At 43.1% G+C, this 23605-nt stretch overlaps 1 protein-coding gene across 6 annotated transcripts in view; it reads right to left on the bottom strand.

The window, feature by feature from the left end:
- Positions 1-349: 349 nt before the first annotated feature.
- Positions 350-23605, bottom strand: part of LOC101466366 (vacuole membrane protein 1) — a 48584-nt gene continuing 25328 nt past the window's right edge. For 5 of the 6 annotated variants that reach the window (XM_012921969.4, XM_012921971.4, XM_076888880.1 and 2 more), the window contains 5 exons: positions 20362-20442; positions 20108-20224; positions 17392-17453; positions 4099-4201; positions 350-3062 (listed from right to left, as the gene is read on the bottom strand). In XM_012921969.4, the coding sequence (XP_012777423.3) occupies positions 2919-3062; positions 4099-4201; positions 17392-17453; positions 20108-20224; positions 20362-20442 (507 nt within the window). In that variant the 3' untranslated portion in view covers positions 350-2918. Of the gene's footprint in view, positions 3063-4098; positions 4202-14685; positions 16927-17391; positions 17454-20107; positions 20225-20361; positions 20443-23605 lie in introns of those variants that run through there. The other variant, XM_023152674.3, reaches the window with a different exon arrangement.

Genomic DNA, 23605 nt, shown 5'->3' with positions numbered 1-23605 from the left:
AGTATAGGGTTATGAGTGTTAATAATAATTTAAAACTGATGCAGTATTATTTTACTACTTCATGGAGAGGCTGTTCAGATTAAGTAGACTTCATTTGTGACGAGAGCCCAAACTCAGCAAAAGCTTAGCTTGGAATCTGAAATGGAGATGATGTCAGTGTAGAGGGCAAATCAGTAATGTGATAACAGTTTGGATCTGAAACATCAGACGTGGAAATCGGAGTTGTGATGGACTCTGTATCCTCCCAGTCCCAGTTTCTTGGCTGACACGTGAGATTCTTCGGAGGCCTGAAGGTAAACGCCAACCTGGGCAGTCGAGACTTATCGAATAATGAACCGAATACAAATCCTCCTTTTAATAGACTTTATTTAGAAAAAGTAGAATAAAAAACAGTGTGTACACCTTTAAAAATAGCACAGGTACAGACATATTCAACAAGAAATACAGGCACTTCCACGTAGAAATAGCATTTCTAGACAAACATGCACACGCACACTGTATTTGCCAAAAGGGGGCTCCCTTATGGAACAGGACGTCCTGAATGTGCCAAGAAAAGCACTTTTTAAGCCAGCGAGCCATTCCAGCGTGATTTTGCTTCACCGGGAGTACGTTTGCAGCTTTTGCTCTATTCTCGAAAAAGACGAACCTAAAATAAAATGTGTCTGTGCAGCACAAGCATTCACTGGTCAAGCAATGATTTTCAGCTTTGTGTAATTACCGATGTGTGGCTGTTGGAAAAAACAAAACAAAAAAAACACCCCCTCAAAGAGCTGTTCCAATAAAATGCAGCTCGGCACAAAAGAAAAAGTACATATTGAGCAACAGAAGAAAGTTCTCAGTAAAACAGAACAGGGAAGTGTGAAAGGGAAGGAAAGCTGGGTAAGCACTGCATGTACCATACCTAGCACCGAGTGTCACAATATGATGTGTTGCAATAAGGTGTACGCTGTCCGGATTCTCTGGAAATTCAAGAGGAAAGAGCCAACTCTCACACTCACACAGACGTGCACATAGAAGTACATCGCTGACATCATTACGTGTGCATTTGCAAACATGTGAATTCACAGTTCCTCACACAGACCGACAGAAAAACCCTCACAGACGTCAGCACGGAGGAAATAAATAACAGACCCGTATCGCCGACGTTTCACAAGCGGTTGGGATAAAGGGAAGTGACATCGTGGCACACACCTCTAAATGGGAACTGATGCTAACTGAAACAATGACAATAACAGAAGGAGGACAAAACAGGATGCTGGTCAGATGAAAGAGCCCGAAATGTCAGACAGCCTACAGACTGTTGTCGCCTTGCAATCTTAACAGCCAACACCAGTCTGATAAGCTATCTGACAGGCCGAGAGTGTGACGGACATGCCTGAGACGTATGCATGTACAGAACGACAACAATGAAAGGGGGGGGAGAAAAAAAAGGAAAAGAGAAAGAGCCCTAATGCTACTTACCACGACAGGAGAAAGGAGATGTGAATGTTCTGACTGGAGCCGGTGCAGAGCGCAGGCTTCAGCTCGCTCAACAGTGCCCCTCTGTTTCGAATCTACTCGAGTGATTCGTCTCCTGGCTCCGTGACTCGGGCAGTGCAACGAGTTCATTCGAGGGTTCAGCTGAGGTAACGGCACAGACGCTTTTCACTGTGCACTTGAGGTTTTTTTTTCCCCCGCTGCTTGTGCCTGCTCTAGCACCCGCTGCGCTCAGTCCAGCGTAGCACAACAGCGGTACAGAGAAGAAATAGCACATTTCACTGGCAATTACTGAAAAAAGGAAGATACCGCGGACACCGAGAGCCAACTGTCGTTATCCAGCGAGTAAAAAAAGAAAGAAAGAGAAAAATGTGATGGAAGCGCTTTTGCTTTAAGAGCTGCTCGCGTAATATCAAACACGAGCCTGGCGTCCTCGTGCGGGAGAAGAGGGCTTTAAAAAAGAAGACAAAGAAGAACATCTGACATCACAACAGAGATCGTCTCTAAGTGTGAGGGATCGGCGGCTATCGCTCCGACTCCCCGGCTGTGAGTGGAGCGCAGTCTGCTTTAATCCATAAAAGAAAAAAACAAAAAAGGAGAGCAACAAATGTGGCAGCCATGCCAACACGACCTACTATCTCCGTCTTGCTCTCAGTCTCACACACAGGCACGCGCACAGTTGTAGATCTGATTCAATATACGGCTGCATCTGGTAAAGTAGCCCCGGGCTGAGTCATGCGCTCTCTTCCTGGAAGCAGAACAATAAGGGCAGACAAAGGGACCAGCGGGTGATTCATGGCTGATTTATCATTTCTCTCCAAAAGTACTACAGAGCGCTTTACTGTACACACAAAAGAAGTAGTTGTCTAAAGCACCATTTACAACTGGAACCATCTATTAACATCTCTACTACAATTAACTTGGAGCTCAACAATATTTAGAAATAAGAAGAGTTACCATTGCCTGACACCGAGCTACAGTCCAGCATAAATACAGGATTCCTACGAGGCTGGCAGAGATACACAATAAGTCATTGTTTCTTAACCAAATAAAACAACAAACTCTGTGCTGGTTTTATAAGATACCATTGCAACGATGCTAGCTTATTCAGATTAGACAAATCCAGTGGAATAAACACCAGTGGAATAAACAGTGCAGCTTAAGGCCTACTGGGGAGAATTATCACGTGGAGCTCCTAAAAGCACCAACATTAATGCAGTTTCCACGCGCTCACATGCAGCCCAGCAAACACCTACCAAATGCAAAGCTTTTAAAAACAAGCAAATAGAAGTCCAAGTCGCTAATACCACAAGAGAGAAACCAGATGGGGCTCATATTTCCCTAAATACACAGCGGGGGATCAGCCAGGAGGAAGAGCAGATAGGAGGGAAGGAGTGGTAGCAGCCTGGAGGTGATGGACCGATTTGATCTCGAGCCAGCCTTCACTCCGCCTTGCTCTCCGAATACTTCTCCTGCCGTTTGCGCTTGGCGTAGCTCTGAGCCATGGAGTTGACAATGGAGCAGACAAAGAAGCATACCATGATGACCACAACCTTCTCAAAGAGCCACGACAGCCAGCTCTCCTCCTGCCAGGAACCACAGAGAGAACAGAAGAGAGAGGAGCTCTGTCAGTAAGCTCCAGAACAAGCCCCTCTTTGCCCCACACACTGCTCTCCCTTCTGCTCCTGATGCTGTAGGCTAGGTGGGGATCCAGCTCCATGTGCAGGACAGATAGAGATCGGGGGTAATAAAACACGCGGCAGCCCCCACCGTCCTCCCTCTTAACGCCCCCGCTGACCCCAGCCTGCAGCCTGCCTCCACCAAGCTAAATTGCCTCGTTTCTACCCTGTAACTGCTGAAGGCTCAAGTTACAAGAAAAAAGGAACATTGTTCTAGAAATGCCTTAATCTGTCCTTGTGCAACTCAACGTCGATCCTTTCCTCCCCCTTCCTAGAATTCAAAGGAAAAATATTTTCACTCAATCACTTGAATCACACAGAACGGGAGAAAAGTGGGAAATAAAGAGCCGGAGGAACAAAGTTTTCAAAGACAAATAAGCTACAACTGGCTCTTTTTTCCCCCAGATGGGGGTTTTGATGGATTGTCACTAGCGGAGGGGGTGGGCGCCCCGCTCCACAGTCAGTGCCGGGTTCAGGCGGGGCACTGAGTGCAAGTGTTTGTGTGTGACACATAGGGGAGGGACCACGCTCGGACGCACTCTCCCAATTGGTAAGATCGAGCATGAGTCAGCAGTGCTACAGTAGTACACTTCAATACAGCAAGTGAAGCCAGACCCCAAACTGGCCCCTCTCCCCCCTCTTTCTCCTCCCTGAACTCAAGCCCGCCCAGCCCGCCCTAAGCTACTTTGTCATTCTAGCCCTAAACAGGCCCGTGTCATTTCTACAGATTACAATGCACACACAACTTTGGATTATGAAATAATGATTTTTTAAACGAATAAAAAGTCAAGTAAAACAGGTGCGCACATTAGAGAAAATGGGTTAGGCATAAGTGGAGGGAAAGGGAACAAAAAAGGTTGGAGAAAGTGGGGTGCGTTCCACTTTTTGTTAGGCTGCAAACATGAATGAATAGAAGCTGGGCACTGAGGCCCCTTGTACTTACAGCTGGGATCCCCTCTCCAGTGAGATGGTGCAGCTTGGCCTTCTGGGCCTCCAAGTACTCCCTGAAGGGCTTCTGCAGTGCCGCACCCAGCAGTGGAACAGATCTGTTTCCACCAACAGGGGTGTGGGGGTTGGTGGTGTTGGTGGAGGAGGAGGAGGAAAAAGAGTGGGGGGAGGGGGGTGTAGAGAGAGAAAGACAGAGGTAGAGGGTGGAGGGGGGATGCATTGGGGAAAGAACAGGGAGGGGGTGGGGTTGCGGGGCACAAATCACATCACATCATTGTTACTCACCAGCCCAAGGGCAGCAACAAAGGGAGGCACGCTGTCCTGTCTCCTGTACAGTGTCGGCCTCGCCTGCTTCCTCTCTCCGAGAAGAGAGAAAGACGGAGAGCAGCGAGTGCGATCCCTTCATTGCTCATCCCCCCCCCACACAGAGAAAAACAGACTACCACAGCTGTAAAAATAAAATAAAAACCCCAAAAAACAGCAGCACTCGGAAACAAACTGAAAATTTTAAAAATCAAAACAAAAGGAAAAAAACAGATTAAAACAGCTGAAGTAAAGTTGGCCGGCTCGCAGTCGGCAGCTGCGGCAGCAGTAGTCACCCACATTCTCCCACTCCGCTGTCTCTCTCCTCACACACACACTTCCCCTCCTCTCGCTCACACACACACACACATCGGTGAACTCGTTCAACTCCCCTGCAGTGCCTCCTCTGCCGCTGCAGCGAGGAGAAATGAATGACTTCTCAGAACTCTCACATTTATCGCAGGCGGTTCCTGTAAGAACTGGTTTCAGCCAATTAATGAGGAAGTGAGTCGTACCCACGCTGTGTCATCACTGGCTGAGACCTGGGGGATGGCCCACAGGGGGAGGGAACTCCAGTAAGACGGCCCATATTAGGAAAACCCTTTACAAGGTTTAGCCACCAACTACAAGATACTACTGAACCCCCTTCCCTCTCTCTTTGTCACACACACACACACACACACACACACACACACACACACACACACACACACACACACACACACACACGAAAAGAAAAAAAAGACGTGAGAGGCTGCAGAGAATGCCCTAGAATAGCAAATCAGTGGCCCATCCCTTGGCTGGAGTTAGTGATTAATCACTGAACAAATACATACTAAAGACCTTTACTTCTTCTGTTTTGTAGCTACACACCGTCAGCTACATCCTCTGAGCTTTCGTTTCAAAGCATTCCCTCTGCTCCACTTCTGTCTTTTGTTCGTACTGGGAAGGCATCTTCAAAGCTCAGAGACCCATCAAAGATTTTCAGACAGGTTTGCGTGGGCAGTCATGTCACATACGGTTGAGTTTATCGCTGATAACTTTCTCTGAAGGAGGTCATTTCCGTCCCTCCCTACCTCCACGCACGTACAAACGCACACAATCTACACACACCTATCTGCTATCTGAGGGTGAGAAAAAAAGAGAAAAGATTGTGTTAAATGATTGAGTTAACAACGAGGAAGCCTTTTAGTAATGATTAACTTTATAACGGGTAATGGATATCCTACACGTGAATGGTTACAAAGCAGACAGGAAGTCTAACAGATGGATCACGCTTTAAATTACACAACAGAAAATGCAAAGGACACACACTATCAAAAATCTTTTTGGAGGGAAACAAAGCCTCTGCTATTCCCATCCCCCATGTCACAAAATTCCTCTTACATTCTCACTCTCTCTCACTCACTCACACACACACACACACACACACACACACACACACACACACACACACACACACACACACACACACACACACACACACACACACACAATCTTACCAAACTTATTTAAAATATAAAACCTGGTTGAGACGCTGAATCTGAGCACAGCAACTAGAAAACACAGGAGTTAAAAGCAAATAAAAGTAAACACGCAAGAACAAAGAAGGAAAGAAACAGTTTTCAGAAATGGCGGGCGAATCATCTCCTACACGATGAGCAACACTGAGTCATGAGCCAGGGCAAATCCACCAACAAAGAAGCTCAAAGCTTCAGTCTAAAACAAGAATTTAATGCCAGAGTGAGGACGCTCTCTTCGTCTTCCCATTAAATATCAAGTGACTTTGTGTTTTTTGGGGAATATATTTTCACTTTCCGACACAAGGTGCTGAGAAATTGTTGGATTTAAGAATTCCTACTGTAAGTGTGTTTGTAATTTACCTGTGAGTGTGTGTGAGTGTGTGCAACAAGTGTAGAAGATTAATGACCTTCTGATACCTAAAATAAATGAAAGATTTGTGTCACCTGTGCATGAATTATATACATGTTAGCCAAAGTTGTGAAAGTTGCATTTAGAGATGTTTAAATGAGTTAAATTGGCGAAAAACAGCAAAAGGATTAAATGTGGCAAAGAATGAGCCTGAACAAACTTTAGCAGCAGCTTTGCTGAAATTCTGCGAGCAGTGAAGAGTAAAAGAAAACTCAGAAGCACTGAGGCCTCGAACAATGAGCAAATAATGTAATTAAAAAACAAACAAACTACCTAATAGACTTTTTTATGAGTCTCAGTTTTACATTAAAAGCTCCTGTCAATTTATTATATCGAGTAGAAAATGCTCATTAAAACTGTTGGCCATGTCTACATTTTCTGGTCACCTTTATTTAGTAAAAATATTAGTAAAACTGCATGTCAGCAATAATTCAGCTCATTAAACTATAAAATACCTCAAGTTGTTGTATTTTATTCAAATAATCAGCTTTAACATGTGAACAATAAAATGACAGATTTGTCCATCAGCTTGTCATCATGTAATGATAAAAACTGGAGCAGAAGTTTTGTGTATTTCACATGAAAATCATCTGTGTGTTCACGTTCAGAGACATCGAACAGCAGTGACACGTTTATAAAACGAACAAAACAAAAATGAAACAGAAGACGGCACTTTTGTTACTTTATTCTTCTAAAGAAAAATTGTGTATTATTAAGTCCTAAAATGTAGGTGCTTTTTCAATCATAGAAGGCTCCATGCATGAACACCAGCAACAATAATTAGAATTAAATTGTTTCCCTTCAAAAAAATAAAAAATAAAGGCTTTCAGTAATTTGGGCTTTAAATTTAAAGTTTGTTTTGTGTGTTATGTGGATATATTCACACAGCAGCTGCTGTTCATACACCAGCACAAATGAAGGCAGAGTATTCTTATATCTAAATCATCAGCTTATTAACAATCAGCATCAAACAGTTTCCATTTAGTCAACTGAGTAAATACATCCTTTCATAAGTTATTATAATACAGCAGTAAATACTAAATATGTAAAAGAATTAAATTCATTTATTATCATCTGTGTTGTGAACTTTTGACAATAAGAGGCGCAGCAGGAGGAATGCATGAAAGCTCCACTGTACAATATTTTATTCATCAGCTGAAAGAAAATCCACATTTGGAAATGTCCTGCATGCGATCAGAGTTCAAGACTTAAATGTTTGGAGCTCTTATATGATACGAGTTTAAACAAAACTATTACTTTGCTGCCTTTATTTCAAGAATGCTTTTAATCAAGCTGTGCACAAGCTGATCGGTATTTCTGACCGTGAAGAGCTCGTCCAGAGATACAGGAGAAACCAGGGCACCGCCATCCTCTCACAAAACCACTAAACCAAATCACTTTTTCCATTTTTCCAAATACTTGTGAGTGCGGTCACACTGTGCATCTGTGTAAAATAAACACATGGACAAAAGGCAAAACACTGACAATCAGAGTGTTTGGTAAAATCCAACAGTGCTGCCCTTTACAAACTCAGTTTTAGGTTAGAACATCAAACACCAGTCGAGGTACCAATTTCATTCTGGGGGAAAAGCCACTGCCATCACCGTCCACACACACTTCTTCATCTGTTTCAATGATTTAAAAATTCAATGACTTAAAAAGAACATTTTTATAATTCTGCTGAAGCAGGTAAAAATTATATTAATGCTAAATGTTAGAAAAATAATGGAGAGTAAAAGAAAACAGAATAACGTTTTCTGTCTCTGAAGTGCATCAAGAAAATCTTTATTTAATCCTCACACCTGGAAAAACGAAGGAATGTGGGTGACGCACAAAACTTGTTTGCTGGATTACATGAACATTGAAATTATTCATCGCATCAAATATGCAAATTTAACAAAAAACCACATGTGTGCTAATAATAATAATAATAATAATAATACATTTTATTTAAATAGCGCCTTTCAAAGCACCCAAGGACACTGTACAACAGATAAAAACTGGAAATATACACAATGATAAAAATAGAAGATAAAAGTTAAAACATACAGAAATTTATGTCATCACTTTCAGTTGCACTAAACCTGTAACAACCTGCGACGTGTCTGTTCTTTAACTGTGAACAAGGTGCAGCCTGATCAATAATCAGGAAAGAAAGGATGGGGGGGAAAGAGGCTCTGAGAAAACAAGGAAACCCCCACATCTCTCAAGCTTCCTGCAGCCGATTCATTCTGCTGGGTTCATTTTAGCAGCCCAATCTCAGCCTCTTTTAAATTGTCTTTAATAAACTATCATTTACTCCTTCTGTTCAAAGAGCAATATGTTCTAATGCTGCAAAGGGAAAAGAGACAAAAACAGACAAAAGAAAGAGAAACAACCCCCCCTCCCCACACCCACATTCCACTGGCAGTGAGTCACAGGTGACCTTTGACATGTATGCCCCTTCCATAGGCCGCCACCTCCAAAGGCAGTTGAACACAGATCCTCTTAAAATGTACAATTTGTGTTCTTAATGCTAATTTAATTCCAAGCACACACACAATGACAAGCAGGCACACACGTGCCCGGCGTCCAGGAAGAGGAAGATAGAGAACAAGGGCTCACATGACAGCCAAACCCTGGCCAGGTCCAACGGGTTACAACACCAGCACAACAACTGGCTTAGGCAATCGCTGGTGTTACCCAATGCTGCACAGGGCCACAGTTCACACCTAACATAACAGCGCCGACGCTGCGAGAAGCACAGCGTGGATAGGTGGTGCGCTAACCTGAGGCACTCTGACCTCTTCGTCTCTCTTCGAAACACTGACACTGCAAATTTCTCGTTAAATCGGCTTTCGTGGCTTACACGCCTCAATAAATTGCTACTGTTCCAACTGAACTTTATTAAGTGTTGGAATAACGGAATTAGGGGAGGAGTGCGATTCATTTAATAGTCGGGAAAATTTCGATTCACGTGCAAATGTTGTAAGGCAATCTGTGTGTGCCTGTGGGTGCGTGTCTATTCCTCCTCCAGTTCGACCGGGCTTTTTCCCAATGACTTCACCACTAAAGCATGGAGCCCACTCCTGGACGGAGATCCCCCTGCCCAGGGTGTTTATCACATCCCTGCTCTGCAGCCATCTGTGGCAGCCAGCACACATACATACACCTACATATACAGAAGCATAGACTTGTGTTCTCCTCTCCGCAGAGCTGCCAGGAAATTAGGGGGACCAGTTATAGCTTTCTATTATTCCTCCCACATGAAACACTGCTGTAGTCCCTGTGACCACCCACCCACCCCAGGTTCAGGTCAGCGTGCCTACACAAACTCTCTTGGTGTTGGGGATGTATGGAGTTGCTGGGGCACCGGGTAACCAGGCCTGGACCGCGGGGTTATTCAGTGAGTCAGACTTGACTGAGACGCATCCAGACAAGTCAAACTGTTCAGGCTACAGCAGCAGATGCATGAGAAGATGAGAGATGTAGGTGTCTCCATCTAACCTGTGATGTCAGGCTTGTGGGGACGGTTGTGTAGCGGGATCTATAATGACATTATTTCCTATGAGACGACACCTAGCTCTTACAAGTGAGTTACAAATGGGAAACTCTGTTTAAGAAAACCCTCAAAAATACCAGAGTGGGGAAATGAATCTGTCACACCGCGCTAGGTTTACGTGAAGAACAGAAACTCTCCAAGGTCACATATTTATGAGACAATCATCAGTCAAAGCAGCTCATCAGTCGCTGAGTAGCAAGGTATATGTGTGTACAGTACACTGGGGAACTATACAGTGCCTCTGTGGTGTGTCATATATGTGAAATGCTAGTAGTTTGTAACCACACAGGTTAGTAGCTACCTGCTAAAAGCCACAGGATGCTATATAGCTTCCGCTTCAAAACTATACGTTGCGAGAGTGAAAGTTTTAGCAAATGAGATGTATTGTTGTCATCCAGGTAAGGAAATCCCAAAAGTTTGAGAAGATGGAGTGTTTTTGTAACAATGTTTCATTTCATTTATTTATAAAGTACATTTAATAACAACAGAGAACTAAACAATAACTTTAGCAACATCAAACAGGTAAGAAAATTCAAATAAAAAGTTGGTAACTCTCGTACGGTATAGAAAGGGAAAAACGTGGAGAGGTAGATCGCTCCACATTTTCGGCGCCACAACCGCAAATGTCCAATCCCCTCTATGAACCACTCTAGACGTGTTAGTTAAGGAGCCAATGATGTTTGTACAAGACAAACGACATCACCAGTAAAACAGGAAAAAGCACCGTGAAAGCATCCAGATCATTATTTTCTGACGATGCGCCCTCGAGGTTGTGGTCAGAGACGGAAAGTGAAGCTCTTATGAACGTTTGCCACGCTTTTCTATTCTTGAACAAACACACGCACACTACATTAACGTTGAACGTGACTGTAATTTAGTCCTCAGATTTGCAAAAATGACACTGTACAAGTGCATTTTTGGTATACTTGAAATTTGATTGTACATATTTATTTGTGTTGTCACATTTAAAATGAGTCGTTTCCCTGGTTTTCAGTCTGAGGTCTTAAAAACACCCAAACCTGGACAATAAAGCTATTTTTCACAGCGGTGATCGTTCAGATAGAACTATCAGAAACAACCCTCTGCAGTCTGTCCTCCCATTACTTAGGCTGATGTGAGATGATGCGTCTGTTTTGACTGAGGTGTGACGGATGAGCGGCTGGGAGTACGAGGGTCCTGGACGTCTGCTCAGCTGGCCTCTGACTCAGGTCCTGTCTGGCATGACTCCTTTCACAGACACATCCTCATGACATGACATGGTGAAATTACAGCACACATTAAAATGTTTACAGGATTTACAAAACAATACACTTCCCAGTAGACGATGCTGATTAAGAGCTGGAGGTCACGTTGTGTTCCCCTGATAAATGAGCCGCTCTAAAAGTGAATCAATGGCGTACTGTTTCCTAAAACAACATGCGGGCCACTTGCCACCCTGATGAATACATTAGTAATAGTAGGGATGATTTGGTGAGTGTGGAGCATGTGCGGTGAACGACTCGGCATTAAAAGAATCAGCCGAACGGAGCAGGAAGTCCTGCCACACACACACATGATGCCTCAGAGGCTCATAATATGACACCAGACCTGCAGCACATATGACCTCTCCCCACACACACACACACACACACACACACACACACACACACACACACACACACACACACACTAAGCAATGCTATATTTCCATTCAGATCAGATCTTTGGAGTACCTCAGTGTGCCATTAATGGCAAAAACCGGCCTGCAGGACCTACAGTCTTGAGCGACAGATTATTATTTTACATGGCTGTACTAAGACCTTTGGACTTCTCTGCTCCTGCCGCTGTTTCCCTGTCAGGTGCAAATCTGGGTAATCAGAAGTGAAGATTAAAAAAATAAATTAAAAAAAGTACACTCTGCTGAGCCACACATCAAATTTAATGATGGCGTATAAAAGGACAGTTGCCACCACACCACCGCTCAGTCTCGCTGTCTCGCCCCGGCCGATCGCATCATGAATGCGTTTGGGTGAATAGGCCTGGCAGTGGAAAGCTTGATCAATGCCATCTTTGTCAGTACAGTTCTCAGGTGACCAACAGAGCCAGTGACTCATAGTATTGAAAATACTCCCTTCCTGCACTTTGGGTTAACAGGAAGACTTTGCTCATATGCTCAATAAGGGCTATTTATAGGTGCAGTGAGGTGAGATGACAGTTCACCATTTTCTACACGTTCAAGGTCCAAAACATCACAGCAAAACATGCAGTTCAATGCGCTCTTCTTTCTAAAATTGCAAGAAATCTCACTGCCACAATTGGATACCTTCTGCTTCAATCAGACTAATGCGGTGCCAGATGATTCAATCCCTTCCTGCCTGCGAGTGCACCATAGCTACCTTTACGCCAGACACCCCGTCATTCAGTACGAAACCACACAAACCTAGTTTCTATATGAACGAGGCGCGAGTGTTCAACGCAAGTGAAATTCAGTGGAAACAAGCAGTAACAGACCTTAAACACCAGAAGTTGAGTATGTGTGCATAAATAACTGCCCTTCTGTGAACACCCAGAATAGTTTGATTTGCATGGTTCTCAGTAACTTCTCCAGCAGCCACAGCTTGGTTGTTTTATAGTTAACGTCCACGGGAAGCTGCGCTGACCCTGCACTCAAGAGGAAACTGAATCTAAACGGTTCCTCACAAGCGACTGAGTCTCACTTCCATCACTTTGCCATTTTCAAATACGCGGCGTTGGTCGTGTTTGCTTAGAAGGATTTTTTTTGTCACAAAACAAAAAGTAAATGCTGAAAATAATCTGAGACATAATCCAGCTGAGTTTACCGACTCATTGTTATTCCACCAAGAGTACCTAATACATTACAATCGTAGCACAACACTGCATGTAAATGCAAAGCCTAACTTGAAATGCTCCTCTATGATTCAACGAGTGGTTCCCACTATCACCCACCGGCCTGCTCTGACCTGTGCCTCCTCCTCCCGAGCAGGGCTGCATGCTGGGATCTCCCAATGCCTTATGCAGCAGAAACAGCCATGTGGAGGCCCATTGTGCTGGTAATCGACTCATGTCTTAGAGATGGACTCGCATGGAAATAGGTGCATTCTTATGAAGACGTGCTGGGGTTCCCCGTGGCCTCAGCACACCGGTTTCTACAGCACAACCTATTCAGGTCTCGACTCCTCTCTGCATGTCAATGGTTTTCTCTCAGAGTCTGACAAAGACTACCCTTCCCTTCATCCATGGCTATGAAGGAATTGTCGAGCTCCATACAAAACAACCTACTGCTGACTTTGTGAAGAACAGGGTGTGAAGTCAGAAGATGAGATAATATGAAACAAATTTCTCATCTGGCGTTTAGAGAAAGTTCATCCAGTTCCACCACAGGGACCAGTGACAAGCATAAACACAACTGGATCGCTGCAGTTTGTCTTCCAATTAGAGAAAGCGTCTTTTACGTCCTGTCCAGTTATCGGTTACAAATTGTTGATGAAGAAATGGCACGAATCAGAGTAAACTGTTCACCGAACACTTACAAAAGATCAACGAGAGGATGGAAAACTTGGATTCAAACACAGGAAAGCTCCCTGTTCCACTGCCACATGTGCTGGGTGATTTTGAGCTGCTGCTGAGATAAGAGAACGGAGAAAAGGAGGAACAGACACAGAGTCCAGGTGTTACACGAAGCCTAGAATCAGGGTGTTTCCCACTCTGTCAGAAAGTCACTTCTAGCAAGTTTAAAACAAACAAACAAAAAACTCCTGAATTAGGAAAATTTTGACATCAGAAAATCTGCAAAAAATGTGCAAGGATGTGAAAAATGAGCCTTTTAATTAAGAACAGAAGCACTATGTACTTAACGTGAGTCTGCAGAATTTCCTCCTGACCTAAACGACTGTCCACACGGCTCATCGTGCAGAGCAGACATCTGAACATTAGTCACAGGATGAAAGAAACCTAGCAAGTCTGATCAGGCCCTCAGCCTGTCTGACCTGGTTATCTGCTTCTTTTATCAGCCCTGAAGGCATCTGAGGAGGGTTTTATTCTGACTCTGTTGCACTTCAAAGCAAAACTATCTTCATCATTACCCTGCTGCTACTGACAGAAACCTGTGGATGTAGCCTTGAATGCTCGGCTCAGCAGGATAAGAGTGAAAACTATCTGCCAGAAAACTGTTTCAACAATAATGAAGGAGTAATAGACCAGGTTTGACCTGTCTGACCTTTTCCCCAAACAGCAGTTAGAGAAACGGCTGAAAAAGAAAGAAATTCACTGAATAGTTGAAATGAAAAATTATTTTTCCAACAAACGTAAATACTCAAAAGGAACAGCAGAAAAGCAAACGTGTAATGGCATTTTAATCATTTATATTTTGTGCACATTCTTAAAAATAAATAAATAGATAGACAAATAAATAAATAAATAAATAGATAAATAAATAAATAAATAAATAGATAAATAAATAAATAAATAGATAAATAAATAAATAAATAGACAACTGTACTTTATTTGTACTTAATTGTATTTTTGTATTTCCTTCATATATCTGTACCTGAGCTGAGGTGACGCAAAAATTTCCCCGTTGTGGGATCAATAAAGTCTTATCTTATCTTACAAATAAATAAATAAATAAATAAATAAACAAATAGACAAATAAATAAATAAATAAATAAATAGACAAATAAATAAATAAATAAATAGACAAATAAATAAATAAATAAATAAATAAATAAATAGACAAATAAATAAATAGACAAATAAATAAATAAATAAATAAATAAATAAATAAATAAATAAATAAATAAAGGCACATTTTATTTCTAGCCGGTAGATAAACGAAGGAAAAACTGAAGTTGGTCATTTTTTGGTTGAGAGGTAATAAAAATTCCTGTTGACAGTTTTAGAGCCTCGTGATCCTCTTATGAAACTGAATTTCAGTCAATGAATTTCAACACTTTCCATTTGTCATTCACAGAAAAACGACTTCCCTGTTTTAAACTGATCGCAGACGACCGAAAACTAAAACATCTTTAAAAAGAAGCTCATTCAAAACTCGATTATGACGGTCAGCAGAGAGCACGCCAAAACTCTCGTCTTCAAACACATTTTACAAACAAAAAGAGGTGCACACACACACACACACGCACACACTTTTGTTCTTATCACCAAAAATGCACATTTTGACTATTGTGAAACTAGAGGCTTTTTCGCACTGCAGTAAATGTTTCAGGGAATTCACCTGGTTCATTGTTATTTTAATAACAGCCATGCTCGGATTCACCGGCACTGAAAAATGTTCCACTCTGTCAGAAAGCTAAATACTGGAATTGAACCTTTATCAACTTCAGTATAAATCCAAAAGAAGAGGTCAAATAAAACACTCTGATACGTGGCAATAAAATCAGTTTACCAGGTGTAAAAATAAAATAAGTGACGTGTACAAAAAGGCTTGAGGTGCTGCACCCAGAGAGACTGCAGCCACTGATTCTGCGTCGTCTGTGTGCACATGCCAGCGAGCTCACCTAGAGCAGGAAATGACTTGTATTGTATTATGTCATGTGAGGATGAAATCACTAGAGCCAAAGTCCAACGGTCATTCACCCACTAAGGCTGGCACCGGAGTCAAACCAAAACAAAGACACATATTAAGAATCCAAAATCACGCCGCGAACGACGGCGAACCCCACGTCCAGAGTGCGTTTCACTGAAAGTATTTTGGGGACGTGGCTGTCAATCAACTTTTGAAGTCTGATCATGTCAAGTCAGAATTTCACTGTTTACATGAACAGAAAAGAAATGTAAGAAATCAGCTTTCAGAGCAACAGGTCAGCTTTGAAAGATTCAATATTAGCAGGGGGAGGAAATTTTGGAGAATAGAATAGAATAGAATAGAATGCTATTATTGTCACTATACAGTTGTACAATGAGATACAGAGCATCTCCAAAGCAGTGCAAATAATATATAAAAGGTCCAAATAAAAAAAGTAAATATGTAAATAGTGTTATGTAGGAGCTCAGGTCTGTCTGCCGACCACCAGATACTGAACGCGACACATGGAGTAGTGTGACTTTGTTTTGTTTTGAGAAAAAGGGCATCCAGAGGATAAATGGTTGAGTTTGTGTGAGTGTGTGCACACCGTGCAAGCGCACAGCAGGTGGGGGCAACTGCAGATTTGGTGCGTGGAAAGGTGCACAGTTATTTGAAAGCACCTCCACAGTTAACGTGGCAGAGCGCTGGTGCAGAAAGGGTTCAATTGGAAACGCTGTCACCCATTCATAAGGTGACGTGTGACTGAGAGCGAGAGCAGCATCGAGAATCAGAGGTGAGGATAGAAAGGGCTCGGTGAGGAAGGAAGCCGACGGTTGACAAGTTGTAATGAGTGAAACTTCCTTTAGAGAAGAAGCGAGTCAGACTGAAACCGGTCAGGAACCAATGATCTGCTGCCTTCAGTCTGCAGTTCAATGAACAGTGACTGCTAGCAGCCACATGTCTTTCACAATTCACGCTACAAATTACACACACACACACACACACACACACACACACACACACTTAATTAGTCTGTATAAAAACTAAAAACACAGTGAAAAAACACTTTGACTGCAGACGTCCAGGCTCACAGCAGACACACAGTAAATGTACAAAACAACAATAAGAGTGAGGAAGAGAGCTGATGCAACCTGACCTCCTCCTTTCAGCATGTGTGTGAGTGCACCTACGGGTGTGTGCGTGTAATATAAATGGCACTCCCACCAGCAGGTGTGTCGGTTTCCAGCTGCAAGCCCCCGTATCGCTACAAGGACACCCATCACGGCCCCCGCCAGCACCCACTCCCAACTCAAGGATCTTTCAGCTTCATCGTGGCCTTAATTTCAAGAAGCCCGTATTTACTGTGTGGTTCATTTTTACAGGATGTCCACTGCACAGATAAAACCTGTCTCTCCAACCTCCTCCAGAAACTCAGCATTTCCTCCACACAGGGTTGCAGGTCAATCAACCCCTGGCACCGTCAGCTCGCACATGAAAGGCCTCCTCGTACCAGCAGCAGCTCTCTATGATCACGCAGACACACGGGAAGCAAAACATGTGATAAACCAGGGACGAGGTTTCTGCCATAGTCAAGAGCTCATTGTGAAGCAGTCAGAACATGTTCATGCTCATAGTCATCATCCAGTGGAAAAATCCAGGCCCTTAATCAGCACACAGACTGTCAGAGCAGAGCGAGGGGCGAGGGGCGAGGGGCGAGGAGCGAGTCCCTCAGAGCCACTGTACACAGCGTCTGTCAGGACCTCCGAGAGCAGGAGGCCCACTTGACACAGTGGGGCCTAAATGCCCCATCGCCACCCAAAAAGTCCCTCATTCATCACGCTCTGCATTCACTCTTTGGTGCGTAGTAGTACTTTCGGTGACCAAACAGCCGCGCGCGCACACACACACACACACACACACACACACACACACACACACACACACACACACACACACACACACACACACACCCGGTGAGGGTTACTCACCCGATTAGGGAGACCATCTGCTCCACTATGTGCTTACTGAAGGTGATGATCACAAACAGTTTCTGTATGACAAAGAAGCACACGGAGGAAGAACACGTTAGTCGTTGAAGCGTGAGGTCAGCAATAGCGGGAAAAGCAGTAAAACATTATAGTTTGACCGGTGATCCTTTAATACCTCCTTTCTCACACAAACACTCACTACTCAGTTTCCCCAGTCATGTGTGTCACACAACCAAAAAGGTTTGGTGTGAAAGCAGAAACAAAGGGCAAGAAATCAGAGCCCACGACACACGTCAGCGTATCACCTCGGCTGCCGTTAGAACAGCCGGTGTGTAACGTGCACACTGACAGAGACATGGAGAATCAGATGTGTCATGGCTCCACAGGGGCCTGCATCCGGCTCCTGACCAGGTCCTGCTTAGTCACCAGCACAGAGGCGACAAACAGGCGACTGCCGGTCATTCCAGCTTTGGTGCTGGTGGGAGGGGCATGCAGACAATAATTGACCACTAATTTTTCAAGGTCCTTCAGTTATTGTCTGTTAGTGTGTTCTTCTAAAAGCGCATGTGTTTGTTTGATCCACGAACCTCTCGCCTGCCTTCACCATGAGGAAGACTACAGCAGCCGAGCCGTCATTACAAACTCGTGTTGTGCAGCAAAGGATCGTTCAAACCCACAGAAACAGTTTGCAGAAGACACTAAATATATACTGAAAATTATAGAGAAATACACCAGCATTTTCTATATCAGGGGCAAGAACAGCGCCGTCAATTTAAATAAGAACAATTTAAAAAACACAGTCACAATTTGCAGTGATGTAAAGTGTGCTGACCAACACAACACTTGGAAATCGCACTATTCACCTCCAACACCATTTGGAAAATATAAATGTGCTGACAAAACCACGGGAAATACACAAAGTGCAAACATTTGATAGGTGAATACAATTTTTTAAAAACGTGATCAGCTGAGCCGGCTGCACTTAGACTCAGTGCTCAGCTCGGAGCATCACAGGAGGAGAAACTGAACAAATGACAGGCTCGCAGTCAAAATGTTACATGTTGCAAAAATAAATACACAACTATGTATAAACTGAAACTTTGTATCTGACACAAAACAAACAGCAAAAACTCAAAATCTTACCAAGTAAATTTGTCTCATTTCTCAGCTACAGAGTAATGTTTCACTCAGATATGTCCACTCGTGTTTTTTCCACACTGCCGCTTGGATCACTTGTTTCATTGGCAGATTTTTTTGACTAGAAATGAGACAAATAGACTTGGTAAGATCTGGAGTTTGTGACAGTTACAGAAATTATTTAACCTGAACTGAGGCGTTTGTGCCCCCACAGCTGACAGTTGATCTGTTCTCCCACACAAAGCATTGATGAGCGCACACACACACACACACACACACACACACACACACACACAGGAAAGCTGAGTGACGTCTGCTCTCACACGCCTGAAACGCTGAACTCTGCCCGTTCCAGTGCAAATGAACCTTACAGGCACACAAACATGGGACAAGCAGCTCGTCTGATGGGAAGCAGCCATGTTTCACGTACATGCATGTTCTGACAACTGTTTTCAGAATACTTTAATATTTGCCATGTGACCATCACAAACACACGTTCCTCCGCTGCGTCCCACAGCCACCGACGCTAACCTCTCACACCTGAAGCTCAATGAGCAGGAAGCAGAAATAAGACGCGAATGAAAAGAACACACCTGAGCACAGGTACAACCCCAGATTTTGAAGCGCGCACACACACACACGCACACACACACACACACACACACACACACACACACACACAGACACACACACACAGACACACACACACACACACACACACACACACACAGAGCCTTAAAATCCCCCTTTGTCACCTGCTCGGCCGTCTCGTAACACTTCTTGTTTTCTGCACAAAGACGTTAAACTCAGATCATTTGCATGAGAAACAAACTTTCAGAACAATTAAAGCGAGCAGCTCCAGGGGGGCCTGCAGAGGGGGGGGGGTCCTTCTTTACGTGACACAGAGGGCCACACCTCTGTCAGCGGGGGGCCCCTGGGAGCCGGGTGTAATCTAGCACTCTGTGTGTGAGTGTTCCTGCCGTGCCCTCCTTTACCCCCCACAGACGTTTATCTGCTGGTGCTCACCGAGTCACACAGCTGCTGTGGAAATGCTTCCCGTGTTTTTAACCCGTCTGTGTCACAGTGAGCAAATTCCTGCGTTTGGTTAGAAAACAAGTCGATCCCCCGACGGTGATCGCAGACATGCCACAAATTCCTGGACGCAAACTGAGGATTTTCCAGGATTAGAACAAGTATTTGGGAAGTCTCCTACCTACAGCTCCTTATTCAACAATGCAGGACGAAGCTGCTTCCCCCTATAGCTTTGGACCATCTACACACACTACAGGCTCTGTGCTGCTGCAGCTGCACTCACAAAATGGTTGACTCCCCCCTGCTTGGCTGCACAAAATGGCCTCCTCACTCCGGAGCCGACTCCAGAGCAGTCACTGCATCAGTGCGACTATCTCATGCATTTGTCCCCATTAAAGACGCACTTGCATCTCTGCGACGCTTTGTTTCAGCACAGAATCGAACATTTCACACACACAGATGTGACGCTGCGCATTCACACAGCTCTCTTCTATTATTCTATTTCTATGAGCCACAGAGATCCACGGGGCTTTTTAATGTCGCTTACCTGAATGTGCATTTTGATGAGCGCCTTTCCGATCAGTGTTGCACCAAAAAAAGTCCAGAAGGGGACCAAAAAGTGTCCGCATGTTATTCCTGCCAGGTCGAACAGGGGATTGGGAATCTGAGGGAAATCAGAAGCACGATCAAAGTCAAGAAAAGCATCCGTGTGTGTTTAGTGTGGACGTCTGCAGAATAAGGAGGATTATTTTATGGCGTTTTATTACAGAAAGAATCGAAATAAGCTTGTGTGGGACTTACAGAGGCGCAGGCTAAAATCCCAAAGAATCCCACTTTCTGGATCAGTTTCTGTACGCTGACTTTCGCCCGGGAGGAGAAGTCCTAAAAAAAAAAAAAGAGAAAAATGTGCAAATAAATCACCTCCACAGATTTGTTCATTTACACACTGTTAATGAACCGAAGGCTGATGTCAGATCTACAGGCCAGTTTCTTTTAACTCAAAGGTAAAACAGTCAAATTAAATCATTTCCTAATTATCAGCGTTGATTTTAAAAATCAGATCTCACAATGTCTTTAAAATACTTCATTCCGATTCAGTGATAATCATCCTGATCACTGCTGCTTTCTTCAGTTTCCTTTTACTTGCTGGTAAAATTCATTTGAAATGAGAAGAAGCTGAAGTTTCTGTCTCAGGGAATTTGTTTTTGAAGCAGAACAAATTTCACAGTTGTGAGAAACAAACGGCTGCAGCGCTGCTTCCAACGAGCTTTTTAACAACTGCTCGGAAAACTGTTCAAATGTCACATTTAAAAAACGGATGCATTTAGATCTTAAAACCAGAGCCTTGCTTTAGTCATTTCTCCTCTTTATAATTCAGTGTTGGTGCAGCAGAGATCAACCTTCTGCCTTTTTTTAATTTAAAAACAAAAACAGCGTCCAGCGAAACGAAAAATGAGATAATTCCTGATTTTTCTCGTCTCTGCTGATTTCTACACAAGTTCAAACAAGCTGCAACAGGAACATTTTCTACCTGCTGCAAATGTGTTTCTACAGAAACACAGCAAATCCTCCAAAATTAGGATTTTAGTAGAGCAGACTTAATGCTTGGAGCTGTCTTTACCTCTCAAATCAGTTTTTAGTTTCCAAACACTCAAAAATCACAGAGCCTTCTAAAACCTGCACTTAGGATGGTTTTATATTTAATATTTCCATGAGCATAATTCTCACTCATACACTTTAATCAAAATAAATGTAAAAACTCTACAAAGGAGAATTTTGTTGTATTGCTTATTTAAAAGCTTGACTGGGGAAAGGTGGGTTTAAAGATTTAGATGAGCTTTGGCTGCTGTAAATATGGATTTTTATCATATGAAAATTCATTTAATTACAAAACTGAATAAACTGGTTTGTCGTGCTTGCACTTTACCTACAGCACAACTTATTAATTCCTTTGTGAAAATGTGAGAAGACAACAGACGTGTTATTCCAGTGACTAATTCTTCGTTGCTGCTGGTCTCGCTCGGCACCACTGACATCTCCACAAAAGCCTCTTTTCACAGCAATGAGACAGGTTTGACCTCGATGTGTTTTCTGGGAAGAGAAGCTCTGTTTGGATTTTACTTGAACTACTTCTGGGAAAACTGTGAATTTAAAAGGAAACCTCAGATGCAGGACGGCACAATAATATGCAGCTAAACGTTTCTACAATCAGCATTTCTACAACATCCACATCTGTGAAAATTTACATTTTCAAAAGAAATTGCGACTGACAGCCAAACACAAACAGCAATATAACAGCTGGTAAAATTACTGCTTTTAAGTCATTTTTAATATTTTCATTTTTTGGTTTTAGAAAATAAAGTCTGCTTTCTGTCTTTATTATTTCCACATTTTCTCAGCTTCTCAAACTCGTTGCACCAAAATAATATTTGTTTATAAATCAGTGTAATTGTTGTCATAGATGGGGGATGTAAACATGTAACACTTACAGGCTCTACATATATTAATTATGTCAATTACTGGCTGAGAGCGATATGGATGTAAATAGATATTTTTTCTAAGAGTATTTGATTAGTTTGAAATATCAGGCTGCTGTGTGTTATATATAAATGTGTGTGTGTGTCACAGAGGTTGTCTTTGTGATTTTTAGATTCAACTCCTTTGATATCTGTGGGAATATTTTCATGCAAAAAATTAAAAACACTTCTTTACAGTGAGCGAGCCCTCGAGCTGCTCGTATGGACAAAATTATTTTGGTTTCAAACCACTAATTCCTGTAAAGACAAATAATTCCTGAACAAAACAAATGACACATTTAGAACCTTCCTCAGGTTATTAAATGCATATTTCACAGTCAAATTTTCATTCGATCTGTGTTAAATGTTTGTGAACTTTATTTTCTTTTAGCAAAAACATTTTTTCCTCACCTGAAAAAAACAAAACAAAAATCAACCAAATTTATCTGAAAAGAGGAATTTTATCAGATGAAAAGGCTAAAAATTGGGTTTATTTTTTGAAAGCAAGGCCTCAGTTTGTGAAACACAGCAGCTTCAAAATTGAGGGGTGGGGGGGCCTGCAGTAGATGATCATACCTAATATGGTCAACAAAACCAGTACAGTGCTGATGACATTCTTTACTGGGTGCAACCCAACAGACGGGAAATTTGAGAGACATGGGAGGTCGCCTAATAAGGTGGTGGAGGGGGGAGCGAACGGACACGCAATCTGATTGGTTCACAGTTTGAATTTCTGCCTCTGCTGATGTCCAATCATGAACCCCGGAGTTTTAATTCTAGCCTGTGTGTGTGTGTGTGTGTGTGTGTGTGTGTGTGTGTGTGTGTGTGTGTGTGTGTGTGTGAGAGAGAGAGAGAAATGCTCAGCTGGTGGGAGACAGGGAAGGAAGGAATGTGTACGGCTGGTTTATAGCTGAACTGCTGACGACCGTGTCTGGATACCTGACATCTGTGGCTGTTAATGCATCCTACAGTGCCGCTGGGCGCCGCACACACGCAGCCTCGAGTCCCGTTCATTCACCATATCTTGACGCACGCATTGTTTACATTAGGTGCTGTTAGGTGTTAGGTGTGCACTACCAGAGTATATATCAGTGTGAACAGAGGGTCCCTTAGGAGGTGAGGAGAGGCTGTGACACTGATTTACTGTAGCACAACTATGGACACAACTCTGTTTCTGGACCAGGGAAGTGCCCGTCTTTGTTGTTGGCAGCTTATTAACAACACATACAGCGTCCTCCGACCTGCCAGGCTGGCTTAGCAGCGGTGACATCTGCTGAGATGGTGTCAGGGTGCAGCGTCATGAAAGGAGGGAGCTTTGGTTCCAGCTTTGGCTGCTCAGCACAAATCTTTACTCAGCAACCTTCAGTCACCACACAAGGACACAAAACCACATTTGATTTGTTACTCGAGATGATCCGACCAGTCAAGTCCTCGTTTAAGAACCAAATTATAGGCGAGTCAGACGCCTCTTTTCACAGGTTTCGGTCTGTAATGTTTTATGAACATTTACATTTTACAGCCTTAAGATG

Source organism: Maylandia zebra, linkage group LG10, assembly GCF_041146795.1.
Source record: "Maylandia zebra isolate NMK-2024a linkage group LG10, Mzebra_GT3a, whole genome shotgun sequence".
Classification (NCBI taxonomy): Eukaryota; Metazoa; Chordata; class Actinopteri; order Cichliformes; family Cichlidae; genus Maylandia; species Maylandia zebra.
The sequence above is the reverse complement of the archived record's forward strand: the minus strand, read 5'-3'. Positions and strand labels throughout refer to the sequence as shown.